The sequence below is a fragment of the Coregonus clupeaformis genome, chromosome 20 (genome assembly GCF_020615455.1).
Source record: "Coregonus clupeaformis isolate EN_2021a chromosome 20, ASM2061545v1, whole genome shotgun sequence".
NCBI lineage: Eukaryota > Metazoa > Chordata > Actinopteri > Salmoniformes > Salmonidae > Coregonus > Coregonus clupeaformis.
In genome coordinates this window covers 29800184-29822418 of record NC_059211.1, presented here as the reverse complement: position 1 = coordinate 29822418, position 22235 = coordinate 29800184, and the positions used below count along the sequence as shown (strand labels likewise).

Below are 22235 nucleotides of genomic sequence, written 5' to 3'. Positions count from 1 at the left end.
TCAGGCCCCCAAGGACTGGAGTTGCCCATCCCTTGCCTATAGCATACTGGGTATCTCCTTACTGGCAGGGAGGCGATGGTGATAAGCTACATAGGTTTTAAAGGGTGATCCTCAGCTGACTAAAATAGACTTTTAGATGTTCTGCCAGGCAACAGTTATCTAAAGTTACATGTCTCTTACAGTTTTGAAGTGTCTAATGGCATTAATATAAGCCACATGTTTCAAAAATGTTTGCTCGCAATGCGGTGGGGAGGGTGGGAGTTCAGATTTTTTGTGGCCCCCCACCCCGATCAAAGTTGCCCATCCCTGAATTAGATGAACAGATGGACTATGCCAAGAACGAGGGGGAAATAAGGGTGAGGAACTACTGTTCCAAATACACTGAGGGCAGAGAGAGAGAGAGACGGACAGAGAGAGAGACAGAGACAGACAGAGAGCGAGACAGAGGCGGAGAGAGAGAGAGACAGACAGATAAAGAGAGACGGACAGAGAGAGATGAACAGACACAGAGAGAGAGATGGACAGAGACAGATACAGACAGAGACAGAGACAGAGAGACAGACAGAGAGAGAGAAAGAGCGATGGACAGAGAGAGAGAAAGAGAGAGAAATATATATATATAGAGAGAGAGAGAGAGAGAGAGAGAGAGAGAGAGAGAGAGAGAGAGAGAGAGAGAGAGAGAGAGAGAGAGAGAGAGAGAGAGAGAGAGAGAGAGAGAGAGAGAGAGAGAGAGAGAGAGAGAGAGAGAGAGAGAGAGAGAGAGAGAGAGATGGACACAGAGAGTAAAGTGCTCAGTGATGGCAGAGGAAGGCAGGATAGTGCAAAGTAATTGGGGATCAAAATAGAACGTCCCTGTATTTTTCAGCCTCGTCGTGTTTTTGGCCTTGAATCCCCTCCCTGCCATAGGGACCCCAGCTTAATGCTATTAAAGTAGATGGAATTGCGTCTCTATTTTCAACAAACAACAAGGCTAAAAGCATGAAGGATCTAAACTCCATCTTCCTGTCTAAAGCTACAGTACATAACATTCGCAAATCACACAGACTCCATTTTCAAAGCAGGATGCATTGGTTGTCTTTATGTGTTTCATAATATTCATGTAAATCAGAAACTAGCCCTATTCCCTTTGAAATCATATAACTTTACTTCAACAGTATCAACCAGGAACGCAGTTGATGATTTCCATTAATATTATGAAACACACATAAAGACAACCAATTCATCCTGCTTTATAAATTGAGTCTGTGTGTCGCATATGTTATGTAGCTATAAATAGGAAGATGGAGTTTAGTTCCTTAATGCTTTTAAACTATTTCAAAGGGATTAGGGCTAGTTTCTATGTGCTTCAAATGTAACAACGGTTCATTCAAATATTATGGTTCATGTCAGCCAATGCAACATATAGCAACATTATGGCAACATTATGACCACATTGACAATAAGTAACAAAGTACTATGTGAACATATAGATATGGGCTCTTTTCCAATATCCAGGTGAGCATCCTGCTTAGAATGAAGCACTGTATTGGGCATGAATTTATGGTGGTATGCTAGTGTAAATAAAACCAGAGGGAACATGGCTAAGCAGTATGGTTTGGTATAGAGAAACTCTACCAGGGAACTCTTTATGCTACATCAGTTATTGTATAGAGTATGGTATAATGGAGTTCATCCCACCTCTCTCTGTCTTCCAGCATCACAGCCACAGCAGCCAGCATCGGTGCTGCAGGAATTCCACAGGCTGGTCTGGTCACCATGGTGATCGTGCTAACATCAGTTGGGTTGCCAACTGATGATATCACTCTCATCATTGCAGTGGATTGGGCATTGTGAGTACCATATGGGATCCACTTCCTCTATTGTCAGTCTTATAATTGATTTTCGATTCCATGTTATGTGACGTATTCTGTGCGTAGGATGCATCAATGATTATTTCTGAAGTGGTGTGAGAGAGTTTGTTTATGTAGCATTATTCAGATGCTACCTAATTATGGTAATGTGGAGACATATGTGACCGACTGGCTCGATTCGGTCTTATGTAGCAATCTGAAAATGTTGTGAAGCCACGCCCATTTTCTGAAGTATTGCATTTTGGGCCCTAAAAGCACGGAAATAGTGTCCACTGCTTGTATATTTTGAATTTTGGCAAATGTAGTACGACATCCGGGAACTTCTGGCATACTAACTATATCCATGCTATGACCAATAAGCATACTACATACTTAATTTACATCACAAATAGTAAGGTTTGTGCGGTTAGTATGAGTATTCGAACACATCTATGGTGTTTTTTACATTGGATAAAAGTAGAAACTCAGAGCTAGAAAATTGTATATCATACACTACAGTTGAGGAACAATGGGAAAGTAATTATGCTTTGAAAGTTCAGAAACTTGTAACCCCACTTTTGAGAATATGGCCCTTCAATGTTTTGGTACACCTACTGGAGAGCTCTTCTTTGTCTACACCCATTTAGCATTGTTCACACCCTCTTAAGCCTTAGCCCCACTCATCTCTTTATGGATTCACATGTGAGGCCATGTGCTAAACAGAGTGAGTACCAAACAACCAAAGATTTCAAGACTAAAGGCTGGTTCATACTACATCTATCGACATGTCTGTAGACAGTTGTCGCAGTGACATCAAGAACATTTTATTGTCGTCCGACATCAAACTTGTCGTTGTCGTTATGAAAAAGTATAAACACAAAAACGACAGGCTGCATGACATCAGCAGCCTGGTGGTCCAAAACAGCATAGCTGGTGTATTTTAACAACAATAAACCCATCAGTTTAAACATTAATTTAGTATGTGTCAATCTAGCAAACCAGGCAACTAAAAGCAACTTTTGAAACAATGTTTTGGTTAGTTTCTAGCTTGTTAGCTAGCAAGCCAGCTCAAATAATGATCATATCATAGCTGACAACGTCTTAACTTTAGCTAAGGGCTCCCGAGTGGCGCAGCGGTCTAAGGCACTGCATCTTAGTGCTTGAGGCGTCACTACAGACCCCCTGTTTCGATTCCAGGCTGTATCACAACCGGCCGTGATTGGGAGTCCCATAGGGCGGCGCACAATTGGCCCAGCGTCGTCTGGGTTTGGCCAGTGTAGGCCATCATTGTAAATAAGAATTTGTTCTTAACTGACTTGCCTAGTTAAATAATAAAAAATGTGTGTGAATTATTACAGGAAAATAAAATCACAACAAGATCATTATTTACAAGTTAATGGCAAGCTAATTACAGAAAAATAGCTTGGTTGTGAGTGTGATGAAATAATACTGTCTCTGGTAAACACATGCTAAATACAATCAAAGTTTATTTGTCACATGCACAGGATACAGAAGGTGTAAAGGGTACAGTGAAATGGTTACTTGCATAGTGGAGTCTTTTGTTTAGACATGTAGCTAGCTAAACAATGAACCATAATCCCAACTCATAACGTTACTACCCTGCATGAATCTGAAGGTAGCTGAAGCTAACCAACTTGGTTCAATGTTAGCGAGCTAGCTAACAGTAGGCTATAAATAGCAATGCAAATGGCTCTGAAATACGAATAATATTACTACACAGATAATACATGTAACGTTAGCTAGCGAGCCAGCCAGCTAGCATTAGCTAGCTAGCTAAAAGGAAGCTGTAACTTGCAATGAAAACGACTTTGTGACAAAATTAGAAACATATAATATCTGAAAATATTGCTAGCTAGACTCTCTTACCCATATACATGGATGAACGCTTCTCCCTCTCTGTCACGGATGCCATGGTAGCCCTTAGTTTGAAGATGTAGCTATTCCGGAGACAGGTGTTTCATACAACAGCCTTCTGTGTGTTCTCTTTTTGACTCCTTCCGCATATTTGCAATCAAACTACAGAATTTTCTCCATCTCCTTAGCTATCCTATTCTGCTTCCACCGGGCATTCCACTGATTTCAAAACTCAGTCCTCCAGAAAGTGCAGAGCATTAGCAACACTTTTGCAGTTCTTCGTGATATATTTTTTTAAAAGCAGTGTTAGAAAGGATTACCTACATATACTGAACAGCTCATGTTATAGACAGAAGTACGGCAGAAGAAACGCCTAGTTTCCTGAAACGAGTCACATATACATTTGACATTTTAGTCATTTAGCAGACGCTCTTATCCAGAGCAACTTATATTTATAGAAGTCATTAATCATTGTGTAGCAGAGGTACAGTCGCCACATATACATGAACATTAACTATAGAAATAAATCAGATGAAATTAGATGTGTAATAACATCCTGTTGGATGTAATATCGACATATCATAGTCACCCTTTACATAACAGTGAAACTGTAAATGAGTAGATGTGTTTTTTACTCCAATACATTTCATTTCTGTATAGAATTATGATACAGTTCCCATCTTTATTTGTGAACTTCTTCATTTATACACACACACACACACAGACACACACACACACACAGACACACAGACACACACACACACACACACACACACACACACACACACACACACACACACACACACACACACACACACACACACACACACACACACACACACACCTCTTATTCTAAATCTGTTTTTCCTGCTCGCCTTCTGCTTCCAGAGACAGATTCCGGACCATGGTGAATGTTATGGGGGATGCATTGGCTACAGGTATCATGGCCCACATCTGCAGAAAAGACTTTATCAAGGAAGGAGATGGTGTGAGTAGCTGCCTGTCTTATACCCTTTTCACACTATTGTGCTGAGCAGAGCCGTACTGTGCTGAGCCGAGAAGTACTGTGCTGAGCAGAGCCGTACTGTGCTGAGCAGATCCGTACTGTGCTGAGCAGAGCCGTACTGTGCTGAGCAGAGCCGTACTGTGCTGAGTCGAGCCGTACTGTGCTGAGCAGAGCCGTACTGTGCTGAGCCGAGACGTACTATGCTGAGTCGAGCCGTACTGTGCTGAGCCGAGAAGTACTGTGCTGAGCAGAGCCGTACTGTGCTGAGCAGATCCGTACTGTGCTGAGCCGAGACGTACTATGCTGAGTCGAGCCGTACTGTGCTGAGTCGAGCCGTACTGTGCTGAGCAGAGCCGTACTGTGCTGAGCCGAGACGTACTGTGCTGGCTCAGAATTTTTTTTTATCACACTGTCATGCTGAGGCGTACTGTGCTTCAGATATTTTTCCAGCATGGTTCCAGCAACAATGACCAGCACAGTACGGCTCGGATTGGCTCGGCTCATTAGTGTTACTATACCTGCCGCCATCATGGAACCTAGCTAGTTCCCCACAGTCAAACTCCTGTCGATATTGAGCTTCCTCAGGAAGAGAGCTGATGGCAAAGACACACTGAGTAACCTGGCTGCTAGATCAAATTGTCACACTCTGCTTAATGCCAATGCTATGGCTCAGAGCTCAGAGCGACATGACTGTATTCTGTCAAAAACAATAGTGTGAATATCTGACGTTAGTGCTTTATCGGGAGTCGTGATTTTAGTCATACGTTCTTTAAAAAAACTGCTTATCTTTATCATTTTGAATTCAAGGACGCATTTTGACGAGGACAAGGTTCTTGTTGTTTGATAGTTGAAAACCTTGCAAACCTTTTCCATCTACAAAAATATTTCAGCATAAAGACTGTGGTGGCCTTATCATGACGCACATTCTTTTTCAACACAAATGGATGCGCTGGAGACTCACTCACTATGTTTTGTATGAGGTACAGTTGAAGTCAGAAGTTTACATACACTCCACAAAGTTCTTGTTAACAAACTAGAGTTTTGGCAAGTCAGTTAGGACATCTACTTTGTGCATGACACAAGTAATTGTTCCAACAATTGTTTACAGACAGATTATTTCAATTATAATTCACTGTATCACAATTCCAGTGGGTCAGAAGTTTACATACACTAAGTTGACTGTGCCTTTAAACAGCTTGGAAAATTCCAGAAAATGATGGCATGGCTTTAGAAGCTTCTGATAGGCTAATTGACATCATTTGAGTCAATTGGAGGTGTACCTGTGGATGTATTTCAAGGCCTACCTTCAAACTCAGTGCCTCTTTCCTTGACATCATGGGAAAATCAAAAGAAATCAGCCAAGACCTCAGAAAAAAAATTGTAGCCCTCCACAAGTCTGGTTCATCCTTGGGAGCAATTTCCAAATGCCTGAAGGTACCACGTTCATCTGTACAAACAATAGTACGCAAGTATAAACACCATGGGACCACGCAGCTGTCATACCGCTCAGGAAGGAGACGCGTTCTGTCTCCTAGAGATGAACGTACTTTGGTGTGAAAAGTGCAAATCAATCCCAGAACAACAGCAAAGGACCTTCTGAAGATGCTGGAGGAAACAGGTACAAAAGCATCTATATCCACAGTAAAACAAGTCCTATATCAACATAACCTGAAAGGCCGCTCAGCAAGGAAGAAGCCACTGCTCCAAAACCGCCATAAAAAAGCCAGACTACGGTTTGCAACTGCACATGGGGATAAAGATCGTACTTTTTGGAGAAATGTCCTCTGGTCTGATGAAACAAAAATAGAACTGTTTGGCCATAATGACCATCGTTATGTTTTGAGGAAAAAGGGGGCCCTTGCAAGCCGAAGAACACCATCCCAACCGTGAAGCACGGGGGTGGCAGCATCATGCTGTGGGGGTGCTTTGCTGCAGGAGGGACTGGTGCACTTCACAAAATAGATGGCATCATGAGGAAGGAAAATTATGTGGATATATTGAAGCAACATCTCAAGACATCAGTCAGAAGTTAAAGCTTGGTCGCAAATCGGTCTTCCAAATGGACAATGACCCCAAGCATACTTCCAAAGCTGTGGCAAAATGACTTAATGACAACAAAGTCAAGGTATTGGAGTGGCCATCACAAAGCCCTGACCTCAATCCTATAGAAAATGTGTGGGCAGAACTGAAAAAGCGTGTGCGAGCAAGGAGGCCTACAAACCTGACTCAGTTCTCCTGACAGCTCTGTCAGGAGGAATGGGCCAAAATTCACCCAACTTATTGTGGGAAGCTTGTAAAAGGCTACCCGAAACGTTTGACCCAAGTTAAACATTTTAAAGGCAATGCTTCCAAATACTAATTGAGTGTATGTAAACTTCTGACCCACTGGGAATGTGATGAAAGAAATAAAAGCTGAAATAAATCATTCTCTCTACTATAATTCTGACATTTCACATTATTAAAATAAGGTGATGATCCTAACTGACCTAAGAAAACTTTACTAGGATTAAATCAGGAATTGTGAAAAACTGAGTTTAAATGTATTTGGCTAAGGTGTATGTAAACTTCCGACTTCAACTGTATGTCTGGAAACGTTTGACTGATAATGTCTATCTGTATTCCTCTACATTTTACCCCAATTTGTCTCCATAGAAGGGTAGAGTTCCCACAAAAGATGAGATGCATACTGAAAACTATAATTGTCTCTGTAAGTCCGATTCATAGCTGTACTGGAGGACAGGTCTTATTTTTGTACATTCCTAATAACAGATTTTTTATGATCCGCCCACCTTTTTGCATCTACTGCAGTTAAAGGCATTCATTTTAATCAAATCGCATTCAATTGTATGTATTTTTTTAATTGAACAAAACATACATTGCTACAGAATGTAGTAATGCCATGTAATTTGATGTCAACGCATTTCAAATGAGGTATTTTGTTTTACTACAATGTAAAAACAATTTAAACTGAGCCATGTTGGTTTAAAAAGCTGACTCTTCCGAATGAAAATGGATCGCCCACATTTTTGCATCTACTGCAGTTAAAGGCATTAATTTTAATCAAATCGCATTTAATTGTATGTATTTTTTTAATTGAACAAAACATACATTGCTACAGAATGTAGTAATGCCATGGAATTTGATGTCAATGCATATCAAATTAGGTATTTTGTTTTACTACAATGTAAAAACAATTTAAACTGAGCCATGTTGGTTTAAAAAGCTGACTCTTCCGAATGAAAATGGATCACTTTTGTCTCTCACCGTTTCCCTCTCTCTCTCTCTCCCTCTCTCTCGCTTTCTTTTCAATTTCTTTCAATCTCTCCCCCTCCTTCCTGTCCTTGCGCTTTCTCTCTCTCGCTCTCTCTCTCTCACTCTATTTCCATCGCTCCTTCTTTCTCTCTCCTTCTATTTTTCCACTCCCCCCCTCCCTCTCTCCTAGGTGCCTCTGATCTGTGAGACCAAGCCCATGATAAACATCCAGCAACATACGAACTGTGAGAACAACAACGGTAGCACCCAGCCGCCGCCCCAGGGGTCAGGGGTCAAACCAGACGCCTTCCCCCCCGACGTGGCCCGCCTCATGCAGCTGGAGGAAGGGGTGCGGCCCCCGCCCCCTCCGGAGAGGAAAAAGCCCCCCGTGCCTCCCAGGCAGCTGAAGAAGGATAAGGACCACTGTGCCATTGACATGAATGGCCTGGAGACCAACGTATAGGTCCCATACCTCACCTCACATCACCACCACTCATCCCAGCAGGACTGATGTGGAAAGCTCCACAGTCCATCACCAGTTGGAGGCGCTCTTTTTCAACTGAGTCTCGCCGTTCAGTAGATCAGAATGAAAGGCCAACGCCACTGGAACTTATAGAGGTGAAGATGGATGAACAGATGAACAGAGAGAGCAATGATGGATCCCATCTTATTTTTATTGTTATTGTTGACTGATCGAGTGATTCCTTTTTATTTCCTGTTTTGTTTGTGAGAAACATGAGATTTGTGACAAGACTGCTTTCATGGATGGTGGATATAGGGAGCGAGCACAGGGATGGGGGAGTATAGGCTTCTCTGAAACCTGACAGTGATGTACTGGGAAATAATTATTTTCCAGGACACAACACTAGCTGGGATAAGTGAAGCACTGTGACAGTGGATTGTTATGGCCAAAAGGAGGACATTCTGTATTTGCTATTCACTTTCCAGACCACCTGTACACACTGTTCACTTTCCAGACCACCTGTACACACTGTTTACTTTCCAGACCACCTGTACACACTGTTTACTTTCCAGACCACCTGTACACACTGTTCACTTTCCAGACCACCTGTACACACTGTTCACTTTCCAGACCACCTGTACACACTGTTCACTTTCCAGACCACCTGTACACACTGTTCACTTTCCAGACCACCTGTACACACTGTTCACTTTCCAGACCACCTGTACACACTGTTCACTTTCCAGACTACCTGTACACACTGTTCACTTTCCAGACCACCTGTACACACTGTTCACTTTCCAGACCACCTGTACACACTGTTCACTTTCCAGACTACCTGTACACACTGTTCACTTTCCAGACTACCTGTACACACTGTTCACTTTCCAGACCACCTGTACACACTGTTCACTTTCCAGACCACCTGTACACACTGTTCACTTTCCAGACTACCTGTACACACTGTTCACTTTCCAGACCACCTGTACACACTGTTCACTTTCCAGACCACCTGTACACACTGTTCACTTTCCAGACTACCTGTACACACTGTTCACTTTCCAGACCACCTGTACACACTGTTCACTTTCCAGACCACCTGTACACACTGTTCACTTTCCAGACTACCTGTACACACTGTTCACTTTCCAGACTACCTGTACACACTGTTCACTTTCCAGACTACCTGTACACACTGTTCCCTTTCCAGACTACCTGTACACACTGTTCCCTTTCCAGACTACCTGTACACACTGTTCACTTTCCAGACTACCTGTACACACTGTTCACTTTCCAGACCACCTGTACACACTGTTCACTTTCCAGACTACCTGTACACACTGTTCCCTTTCCAGACTACCTGTACACACTGTTCCCTTTCCAGACTACCTGTACACACTGTTCACTTTCCAGACTACCTGTACACACTGTTCACTTTCCAGACTACCTGTACACACTGTTCCCTTTCCAGACTACCTGTACACACTGTTCCCTTTCCAGACTACCTGTACACACTGTTCCCTTTCCAGACTACCTGTACACACTGTTCACTTTCCAGACCACCTGTACACACTGTTCACTTTCCAGACTACCTGTACACACTGTTCACTTTCCAGACTACCTGTACACACTGTTCACTTTCCAGACCACCTGTACACACTGTTCACTTTCCAGACCACCTGTACACACTGTTCACTTTCCAGACTACCTGTACACACTGTTCACTTTCCAGCCTACCTGTACACACTGTTCACTTTCCAGACCACCTGTACACACTGTTCACTTTCCAGACCACCTGTACACACTGTTCACTTTCCAGACTACCTGTACACACTGTTCACTTTCCAGACCACCTGTACACACTGTTCACTTTCCAGACCACCTGTACACACTGTTCACTTTCCAGACTACCTGTACACACTGTTCACTTTCCAGACCACCTGTACACACTGTTCACTTTCCAGACCACCTGTACACACTGTTCACTTTCCAGACTACCTGTACACACTGTTCACTTTCCAGACTACCTGTACACACTGTTCACTTTCCAGACTACCTGTACACACTGTTCCCTTTCCAGACTACCTGTACACACTGTTCCCTTTCCAGACTACCTGTACACACTGTTCCCTTTCCAGACTACCTGTACACACATGCCCACCTACCTGTACATCCCAGGAGATGCTCAGTCTGTGTGCACTTACTGTATGTGTGTGGGCCTGTGAACACTCTGCAAGGTGGAATAACTCTTTCCACTCTTACAAATGTGTACATACTTGTAATACTATTTGTATTGTTTGAGGTACGTAGGCATTGTCTTTGATATTTCAATTTGACAATATTTATTTCTTGATACTTTTATTGTCATCCTGAGCAACATTTCTGCTAGAGTGCAAACGGACCATATGAGTAAGGTTTGTGGCTCTCGCTACTGTCACTGTCTGCAACATCAAATAAGCTAATCAGACAGCTCTCTTTGTCATGAAACTGAGCAGAAAAGACAGAGGAAGACAAGATGTCAGAAATCTAATTAGCCAGCAGATCTGACCCACTTGCTTACAGCTGCACTAGGGTCAGACAGCATTCCTGTGTACATTGACACCGCGGAGCCGGCGCGAGATATGGCTCGGAAAGAACTAGCAGTCGTTCAATCTTCTCGGTGTAACAGTTGGGATAATGGGACAATTCGGAGTACAACGCATTTCTCATCCCTGGATTGAGGTATGTTTTCCGAGCCATATGTAGGGGCGGCTCCGCAGTGTCTTATTATACACAGCAATGCTGTCCGACCCTAGTGCAGCTGTAAGAAAGTGGGTCGGATCTGCTGGCTAAATCAAATCTGAGAGAAATTGATCTTTCAAAAAAGCCCCCTTCTCTCTTTTTCTTCTTCTCTTTTATTTAATCTAATTTTGTATTTATTTTTTGCCTTAACAAAGCCGGTGGTGCTGGGCTGATTCAATGGGGGGACTTTTCAAGGTCTAAACACCTAGCTACTGATCATGAAATACCATTGATGTTATTTTATAGATGAAGGCTTCTCAATCTTTTTGTGCACTGATGTACCAAGGTTACATTATTTGTAATGCTTTGTCCATTTAACCTTTTTCTTTTTTTGAAGATATAGCGTTTAAATGAAATGTGAATAGAGGTGATGCTTACAACGAGACATGATTCGTTAGTTGGTTGGTTGGGTTACCTGTTGTTTTGTACTAAATGGTAGTCATCATTTTCTGTGCAAAGTGGCCATCAATTACAAGTATGTCAATGCTAGTCTCTTATGTCATACACAACTACAATAGATTATCATGTGTTTCTTTCCATTGTATATATTTTCCTAGAACTAACTCAGCCCTTGTAGAATCGGCAGTCTTGAACAAAACAGTCACAACATCCAGCGTTTTATTCCGCTCGGTCACAGAGACCTCGCAGAGCATCCGTTGGCCTGTCATCACAGAGGATGTTGTTTGGAATATGGAACTGGAATATAGAACTGGAATATAGAACTGTAGAATCATAGGAACTGTGGACCTAAGAGGCTGTGACATTCTAATGAGTGTGTCATGCAGCATTGGGCTCAGGATTCTGCTCTGCTCGCATGTTTCTCATCGCTCTATGATTAACACACCAATTGAGTAATTCTCTGCTGTTTATGGTGTGTTGAGGAACGATGCCTTTACATTCCATCCGCCCAGCCCTGAACATACAATATATCCACAATCCTTAGAGAGATCAATGATGGTGTAATTCAACAGAAAATTATTCTGTCTCTCCAAATTGCTTCGACAAGGCAGAGCAAATTGGCCCAAGTGAATGAGCCTATTTTACCCACTGAGTAAAATATTGGATTTGTCTCAGGGAGCAGTAAATGGCAGGCATTTTTTGTGAAATGTCTCTCCACCTCACTCACTCACATTTGTTTATCTCTATATTGTTATATTACCCTGTTTTGTTCTCAATTACTTTCCCGCCTCCCTAGATCCCGCCTTTTCTTTTGCTCTCTTTTAGATTGGATGTAGTAGTAGAGTTGGATTAAGGGTAAATAGCAGGAGGATAAAGTACATGTCTTGTCTGTAGATTTCCCTGATGGGCAGACAGGCAGACTGGTGGCAGACAGGCAGACTGGTGGCAGACAGGCAGACTGGTGGCAGACAGGCAGACTGGTGGCAGACTGGTGGCAGACTGGTGGCAGACTTCATTGACCTGTGTCATTTGAGCCATTTCTACTGTTGTTCCCTATAGTGCACCACTTTTGACCAGGGTCCCATAGGATATACTGTAGAGTGCCATTTTGGAAGCAGACAAAATTAATAGTTGGATTACTTGAACATGTGAAAAGTCTTGTGAAACGTTGTTTGAACGTTGTTCAAAACCACAATCTGGATTGTCTCTGTTTCTTTTTCTGTCATGATTTAAATTTGCTCAATGTTTTTGGTTAATATGCTGACATAAAAAAAAGTTTATTTATAAATAAAAAAGGCATTTTATATACATTTCATGCTTAATATTGTGGTGTGCTCAGAAACCTGTTCATGCATGAAGTTTATTTTTCCATCGATGTAAAGGAAAATACTTTAAATATTTAATAATTTTTCAAATCATGGATTGCTAGGTGAAACTATACGCATAAATCCGAAGGTGCAATACATAGAAATGCATTGGTTCATAGCATGAGTTTTTCAGAAACCATATACAAATATTTGCAATCATTATCTTTGTAAAACAAGACTGGATTAAAGCAAGGCATTAGATTAGCAGCATGGATCAAGCTCCTGGTAGACTGAGCGAGGGAGGAGATTGTGACACAGTCACGGAACTTGTGTTAATGATGATATAAGAATAACAGAATGACATAAAGCCAGACTGTCTTACCAGGCCATGACACACAATCACAGCCAGAGCCAGTATCCACAAAGAGTCTCAGAGTAGGAGTGCTGATCTAGGATCAGTTTGGACTGCATTGCAGGAAAGTTATCTTGCAACAGGGTGATCAAATGAAGATCCTACAGCTATATGAATACAGGCTCAGAACTGATGACAATAACTTCAAATCTCAACATAATCTTCTTTGTATGGTGACACAGCTAGCACACAGTAAAGTTCAGAGATGGGACTCATACAGTATGATCAACATATGACAGGTCTGACTTTGTCTTTCTTCCTGGTTCCACTAAAGTGGTGGTGAGACAAGTTGTATCCCAAATGGCACACTATTCCCTATATAGTGCACTACGTTTGACTAGGGCCCATAGTGAATAGGGTGCCATTTGGGATGCAGTCAAAGACTCAAGCGCAAAAATCAACTGTATCTGTCATTGCATTGACAAGCAAAGGCCAGAAAAATTATAAAACAAACAAAAATACCATTTCATCTGGTATCCTGCACCAGAAATATGTGCATCTGCAATTCACCACTATATGAAATGGGACAAAATACCACTTTCCCCATCCATTCATAGTTTAATTTACATTTTAGAATTGAGTCTGATCTATTGCAAAAATACATTTTTCTGTACGTTCAAAAGAACAGGACTTTGGGATGGCATCCTAAACAACTGCAACATTTGGTTCCGATCATTCAAGCAGCTTGTGTCCATGGGCTAAACTTATTAAGCAAATCCCTCTCCCACTTCCTCCATCTCTTCCTCCTCCTCTTCCTCTCGTCCGAAGGGGGGTCCGGAGGGTCCGGAGTGACTCAAGTGGCCAATGTCCAGCACCCGCAGGTTGGTCAGGTGTTTGAAGGAGCTCTCTTTCACAGAGTTGGCTGACAGACGGTTGAACCTGAGAGGGGGACAGAGCAAAGGACCAGGGGATCAGGGCCCGTATTCACAAACTGTCTCATAGTAGGAGTGCATATAGGATCAGTTTTGCCTTTTAGATCATCATTAGATCATGAATAAGATTATATGGACTGGAGGGTCTGATCCTAGACCTGCATCCTTTACAACAAGCAACTAATCATAACAAAAGGAATCAGGCGCTGAAATTCTCAATATGTGATGATGGCTGTGCAGATGCTGGAGTTTGATGTGTAAACCAGCACAGCAAGAGCTGCTAACTGATAGAACATTGTGTTTAGAATCTGAACAAGCATATTATGAGAACCAATCCGATATGGACATTGTCCATAAGGACCGGCACAACATGTGATGTAAACAAATCAGACGCTGAGATTCAGTAAGTAAATCAGCACAGTACGTGGTCTTACCCAATCAGAGTGTCTGTATGCTATTCTGTCTATGACTCATCTGTTTTGCCTTCCTTTCAAAGTTCTATTGAGTTAGTAAACACCCTGATACTCCCTGTACTGCATCAAGGGGACATGACACCATGTTATCCCAATCAAGCCAATGTCTTGAGTGTCAGTGAAGTGGACCCATCTTAGTTTATAATACACTCATTATCTGTCCCAGACAATCACACTTCCTACACACACATGCATGTGCAGACACACTCACATGCGCACACACACACATTATATACACACACACTCAATGTAAACAGATGCATGCATAAGCTACAAACACTCAAACATATGTGCACACACACACAAACAAGCACACAAATCCCCTTCCCCCTCCCCCACTGAACCCATACAGCATTCCAGACGCTGTAAATTGGCACAGGCCAGCAGCTCCCACAGCTGTGGACGGATTTAGTGGAAAAACAAGCGTTTCTAACTGCTGTGATACTTCAGCAGCTGCTGAGGCTGACCCCACAGCATGAAGAGACCAACAGGCTGGAGGACAGAGTGGGCTGGATGAGGTCAGGGCCTGTAAAGTCCTTGAGCTGATAAAACAGCCTAGAGCAGTCATTCAGACTCCAACTGAAAAAAACAACTGTCTCTAAACCAACCCAACAAACCTTCAGGCCAGCGTCCCACCAGTCTTGGACAATTTACTTTCCAAACTGACCACTTGGTCAAATTGTCCTGAAATGATTAGAGGTCTAAGAGGTAAAGTAATATGATGGAAACTGATACTAACCTAGTCAGCTACATATACCAGTATCTATTCAGACCAGTTGTAGCAAGCAGATGAGGAGACAAGGATGTTACTGGTTTAGAGTTTTGGGACCCAGCCCCGCCCACAGACAAGGAAGAAGTCAGAAGAGGACAGAAGGATGGAAACTAAGAGAAAACTAGTTGGCAGATCCAATCTGTTTTAGTTGGAAATCCAATCATTGACGTGATTTAACCTCTTAAGGATCGGACCCTTTTTTTCAATTTTCGCCTAAAATGACATACCCAAATCTAACTGCCTATAGCTTAGGACCTGAAGCAAGGATATGCATATTCTTGATACCATTTGAAAGGAAACACTTTGAAGTGTGTGGAAATTTGAAATGAATGTAGGAGAATATAACATATTAGATCTGGTAAAAGATAATACAAACAAAAAAACATGCGTTTTCAAATTATTATTTTTTTGCATCATCTTTGAAATGCAAGAGAAAGGCCACAATATAATATTGCAGTTTAGGCGCAATTTAGATTTTGGCCACTAGATGGCATCAGTGTGTGTGCAAAGTTTCAGATTGATCCAGCGAAGCATTGCAATACTGGGCTATTTTGTATCAAGTCTGCCCAAATGTTCCGAATTGGTCAATTGATACATTTTCAAGTACATACCTATAGAGAACATACAAAAATGATATGGTAATACAAAATGTCATACATGATGGATCATTAGCTTATATACTAACTTTCACACATCTAGATGGCCGGGCGGGGTGGGTGTAGAGCCAGAGAAAGTAGGGGTTCAAACTGTAGAACCCAGCTCCTACATTTGAATATAAAGATGGATTTTATCAAACAAAACTATGCTACATTTTATCTCTGGGACCCTTAGGATGACAAATCAGAGCAAGATTACTGAATGTAAGTACATGATTTACCTTCAGAGGTGAATCAAACCAGTTGCTGTGATACGTTTTTTGTTGTTGTGCACTCTCCTCAAACAATAGCATGGTATTTCTTCACTGTAATTGCTACTGTAAACTGGACAGTGCAGTTAGATTAACAAGAATTTAAGCTTTCTGTCCTGGAAATTTTGCTGTTACTTACAACAGTCATGCTAATCACATTAGCGCACATTAGCTCAACAGTGCCGTATACGGGACACCGATCCCATAGAGGTTAATCAATAGTAAAAGCCAAGAAACAGATCTAGACACAGCGGGAGTATCCTTAAAACCTTACCACCATGAGTTCTGTTCTGTTCTATCCTGCATTATCTTCCAAGAGAGAAAAACAGATAAACAAGAATTTAGACCCAAATGAAACAGTGACTTTTACTTGTAGGTTATCAATGGATGAGATTGCATGCACCCAATCAAACAAATTTGCTGAGTTTTAGAAAAACACCTGATTAATTTACATAATTTACATTTCATAACCCAACCAGATAATTAAGAGAGTTTAGGAAAGTAGATCAATTACAAAACAAGAACACCTGATGGGTAATTTACATAGTGTATATGTGTAGGATATTTTTATGAGTGCAGTCAACGCAGAGGTAAAGCAGGACAACTTGTTCCGTCAGCAGCTCCCTCCTCCTCCTCTGTGTCCGTTACATAAGTCTCCTCAGCACAGCACAGCATAGATCAGGTCCAAACTGAAAATAAACTCACGTAAGGATGATGAGGGAACTATCAACCAAATATCCATCAGAGCCCTGGGTTGGGGCTACGTCCCAAATGGCACCCTATTCCCATATACGCAGTAGACTAGGGGCTATGTGGCTCTGTCTTACAGCTGGCATCAATCAAAAGGATGTAGTCACACACTCCCAGTAGAGGATGAATGGTGATGATTTGAGCTGAGTAGAAGGACAGAAATGTCTCATTCAGAAACAATGCTACAGAAACGGATGGAACAGTGGAGTGGAGAGGAGAACGCTGGGCCTCTGAGTTAATGGAAGGGGTCAAGAGTTGAATGAAGGTTGAATAGTCGTTATCTAATAACCATAGTGAAGTCAGAGTGTGTGTGTATATGGTGTGTATATGGTGTGTATATGGTGATTTGAGAGAGTTTGATTGATACTCGCATTTGATTTTGGGACTTGAACTTACTGTACATGAGCTGTGGGTTTGAGAAAAGGGTTCAGGTGCGTGTGTGTTTCTGGTGTTAAGTCTCTCACCGTAGGAAGATGCCCTTGATGTTGGGAGTGCCCTCGAAGGCAGTGGCAGGGACAGTGCTGATGCGATTAGACTGAAGGTACAGGTACTCCAGAGACTCAGGCAGGTCAGAGGGGACATGGGACAGCTGGTTACTGGACAGGTCCAACGTCTGGATGAACACATCAATTAAATCAATCACCTTGTATTTGTTAGGCCCTTTTACACCATCAGAGTGCTAAGCAACAGGTCCAACAGCTGAAGGACAGAGCCAGCAGCCAGCTTTATCACACAGAAAACATGTAGGTTCAGTAAACTGAGAGGAGAGGAGGGGTTGAGGGGATCAGGCAGATTGTAATGGTGAGGTGAGGTGTTACTTATGTGTAAAGGCAACATGCATCCTCTACCTCCCTCTCTACCTCACCCCCTCTCCCCACTCCCCTCTCCCCTCCACATCACACACCCCAATCACCCGGTCTCACCGTCAGAGCGCTGAGCTCCATCCAGGCTCCCTGGTAGATGGAGTTTAGTTTGAGCTGGTTGTGGCTGAGGTGGATCTCCCCGAGCTTGGACATGCCCTGCAGCGCCCCCTCTGGTATGGAGGTCAGCTGGTTGTCCTTCACCCGGAGGACCTGCAGGGAGCGGGGAAGCCCCAGGGGCAGGGAGTGGAGGGCGTTCCCTGACAGATCCAAGGTCTCCAGCAGACGCAGCTTCCTGAAAGCTGGATGACCAATGAGGTTTCATTAGAATATGTCACAATAGAGATATTTAACCATTGCCTGAGCTGACATATCAGTTTTGATGATGATTTTACATTTACATAATTTAGCAGACGCTCTTATCCAGAGCGACTTACAAATTGGTGCACTCAACTTATGATAGCAAGTGGGACAACCACTTTTTTTCTTCTTTTTTTATGGGGGGGTGGGGGAGGGGGGGTAGAAGGATTACTTGATACTATTCCAGGTATTCCTTAAAGAGGTAGGGTTTCAAGTGTCTCCGGAAGGTGGTCAGTGACTCCGGTGTCCTGGCGTCGTGGGGGAGCTTGTTCCACCATTGGGGTGCCAGTGCAGCAAATAGCTTTGACTGGGCTGAGCGGGAACTGTGCTTCTGTAGAGGTAGGGGAGCTAGCAGGCCAGAGGGGGATGAACGTAGTGCCCTCGTTTGGGTGTAGGATCTGAGCCTGAAGGTAAGGAGGTGCCGTTCCCCTCACAGCTCCATAGGCAAGCACCATGGTCTTGTAGTAGATGATGATGAAGACTTTATTTTAATCAATTTCTGTTTCATACTGCATGCCAGTATACATGCTGATATTCACGTAGATAGACATACAGCACATCACAAACATGACAAACAGTACATAGTGCAAGAGTCATCTAACATTAGACATAAGGGATTCACATAGACACTTCCTGTACAGCATATAACACAACACAACAAAACATTGCCATACATACAGTACCAGTCAAAGGTTTGGACACACCTACTCATTCAAGGGTTTTTCTTTATTTTTACTATTTTCTACATTGTAGAATAATAGTGAAGACATTAAAACTATGAAATAACACATATGGAATAATGTAGTAACCAAAAAAGTGTTAAACAAATCAAAATATATTTTATATTTGAGGTTCTTCAAATAGCCACCCTTTGCCTTGATGACAGCTTTGCACACGCTTGGCATTCTCTCAACCAGCTTCATGAGGTAGTCGTCTGGAATGCATTTCAATTAACAGGTGGGCCTTCTTAAAAGTTAAGTTGTGGAATTTCTTTCCTTCTTAATGTGTTTGAGCCAATCAGTTGTGTTGTGACAAGGTAGGGGGGGTATACAGAAGATAGCCCTATTTGGTAAAAGACCAAGTCCATATTATGGCAAGAACAGCTCAAATAAGCAAAGAGAAACGACAGTCCATCATTACTTTAAGACATGAAGGTCAGTCAATACGGGAAATTTCAAGAACTTTGAACGTTTCTTCAAGTGCAGTCGCAAAAAACATCAAGCGCTATGATGAAACTGGCTCTCATGAGGACTGCCACAGGAATGGAAGACCCAGAGTTACTTAGTTCATTAGAGTTACCAGCCTCAGAAATTGCAGCCCAAATAAATGCTTCACAGAGTTCAAGTAACAGACACATCTCCACATCAACTGTTCAGAGGGGACTGTGTGAATCAGGTCTTCGTGGTTGAATTGCTGCAAAGAAACCACTACTAAAGGACACCAATAAGAAGAAGAGACCTGCTTGGGCCAAGAAACACGAACAATGGACATTAGACTGGTGGAAATGTGTCCTTTAGTCTGGAGTCCAAATTGGAGATTTTTGGTGCCTTTGTGAGACGCGGTGTGGGTGAACGGATTATCTCCGCATGTGTATTTCCCACCGTAAAGCACGGAGGAGGAGGTGTTATGGTGTGGGGGTGCTTTGCTGGTGACACTGTCTGTGATTTATTTAGAATTCAAGGCACACTTAACCAGCATGGCTACCACAGCATTCTGCAGCGATACGCCATCCCATCTGGTTTGGGCTTAGTGGGACTATCATTTGTTTTTCAACAGGACAATGACCCAACACACCTCCAGGCTGTGTAAGGGCTATTTTACCAAGAAGGAGAGTGATGGAGTGCTGCATCAGATGACCTGACCTCCACAATCCCCCAACCTCAACCCAATTGAGATGGTTTGGGATGAGTCGGACGGCAGAGTGAAGGAAAGCCAACAAGTGCTCAGCATATGTGGGAACTCCTTCAAGACTGTTGGAAAAGCATTCCAGGTGAAGCTGGTTGAGAGAATGCCAAGAGTGTGCAAAGCTGTCATCAAGCCAAAGGGTGGCTATTTGAAGAATCTCAAATATAAAATAGTTATTTGTTTAACACTTCTTTGGTTACTACATGATTCCATGTGTTATTTCATAGTTTTGAGTAGGTGTGTCCAAACTTTTGACTTGTTCCTTATACAGTGGGGAGAACAAGTATTTGATACACTGCTGATTTTGCACGTTTTCCTACTTACAAAGCATGTAGTGGTCTGTAATTTTTATCATGTGTACACTTCAACTGTGAGAGACGGAATCGTATGATCTCGGTAATTGCAAACAGGTTTCTGTACCAAATATTAAGTTCTGCTTTTCTGATGTATCAAATACTTATGTCATGCAATAAAATGCAAATTAATTACTTAAAAATCATACAATGTGATTTTCTGGATTTTTGTTTTAGATTCCGTCTCTCACAGTTAAAGTGTACCTATGATTAAAAATGACAGACCTCTACATGCTTTGTAAGTAGGAAAACCTGCATAATCGGCAGTGTATCAAATACCTGTTCTCCCCACTGTATATAGGTGAAAGCCTTGTGTTCCACATAGGATTAACAGGTGTACCTTCTCGGTGCAGCTTGGGGCTGGTGAGGCGGTTGTAGCTGAGGTTGAGCTCGGTCAGGGTGTAAAGCATCACCAGGTCATTGCGTCCGATCTCGTTTATGCCGTTGTGAAGCAGCATAAGGGTCTTGGCTCGGCGGGGGAGACCCCTGGGGACACGCTCCAGCTGGTTGTTGTACATGTGGAGGGTGTGTAGCTTCTTCAGGCCCTGGGGAGAAGAGAAAACTCTTTATGTGATTGCAAGCGCATTTCATTGCACATTTCACATTTCTCACAGCTCATTTAACAGATACAAAAGATTATGATAATCATAACATCAAAACAATTGTGCCAAACACTCTGTGGTGGTTCAACCTGACCAAACTAGCCTTCAGATCAATCTATATAGCCATCTATCATATTTTTCATGGTCCTTCGAGCCGGATACACCTGTGGCGGTTCAACTATCCACAGTATAAGATTTAACCAGTTGAATAAAAAGGGCAAAATGTAGACTTCTGTCTAAATAGACATACCCAAACGTAATTATTTTTCATGAGATGGCCATAAACAATAACTGGTAATGACGCATAGTTTTAGAAAGGTCTGGAACTCACCTTTCTGGTACAAATAGTTATACATTGCTGAGGTGTGCTCACTTATGAAGACACAAGCTCAAATATATAGTATTTGAACACATGAAAATATGAAAAAGCATATATATTTATTTTCCTATTAAATAAAAGTGGGGCAATAGGGCCATATGGGGGACTTAAGTAACCCAGGTATTCAGTAATGCTGTAGGCCTACATGGAATGCAGCTTGGTGTATGGAGCGGGAGCGTAGCTGGTTGTTGTGCAGAAGTAGGTACTCCAGGTTACGGCAGGCTATGAGGGCATCGCCAGGGATAGTGCGGATGTTGTTCTTCTCCAGGTGTAGCAGTATCAGACCTCGAGGCAGACCCTGAGGAACCACACTCAGGTTGTTGTTGGACAGGTCCAGATACTCCAGCTTGGTCAACTGGCTGAGAGGGGAGGGGAGAGGAGAGGGTGACGTTATCTTTGATATAGAAGAGGTGAGATTTTCTCTTTATCTTTAAAGGTCAGGTTGTTATCTTTCCAAGAATAGACGAATCTCACTTTTATCTCCCATTTTGACATTTTCTTGAGTTGTACCAGCTCAACCTAATCTCTCACCACTGGCTTCTCTCTCTCTCTCTCTCTCGCTCTCTCTCTCTCTCTCATTCTCTTTCACTCTCTCTCTCTCTCTCTCTCTCTAATTTCAATATAAGGGCTTTATTGGCATGGGAAACGTACAGTGGGGAAAAAAAGTATTTAGTCAGC

At 42.5% G+C, this 22235-nt stretch overlaps 2 protein-coding genes across 3 annotated transcripts in view; one reads left to right on the top strand and one right to left on the bottom strand.

Moving 5' to 3' along the window:
- slc1a7b (solute carrier family 1 member 7b) overlaps nt 1–8934 on the top strand; it is a 97209-nt gene extending 88275 nt beyond the window's left edge. The window contains exons 9-11 of the mRNA XM_041840148.2: nt 1695–1829; nt 4593–4692; nt 8153–8934. Of these exons, the coding sequence (XP_041696082.1) occupies nt 1695–1829; nt 4593–4692; nt 8153–8425 (508 nt within the window). The 3' untranslated portion in view covers nt 8426–8934. The remainder of the gene's footprint in view (nt 1–1694; nt 1830–4592; nt 4693–8152) is intronic.
- Nucleotides 8935–13862: 4928 nt separating this feature from the next.
- The window catches only part of podn (podocan), a 47843-nt gene continuing 39470 nt past the window's right edge, over nt 13863–22235 (bottom strand). For both annotated transcript variants that reach the window (XM_045205459.1, XM_041840146.1), the window contains exons 9-13: nt 21703–21916; nt 20917–21121; nt 18022–18260; nt 17563–17711; nt 13863–14203 (exon numbers count right to left, since the gene is read on the bottom strand). In XM_045205459.1, the coding sequence (XP_045061394.1) occupies nt 14032–14203; nt 17563–17711; nt 18022–18260; nt 20917–21121; nt 21703–21916 (979 nt within the window). In that variant the 3' untranslated portion in view covers nt 13863–14031. The remainder of the gene's footprint in view (nt 14204–17562; nt 17712–18021; nt 18261–20916; nt 21122–21702; nt 21917–22235) is intronic.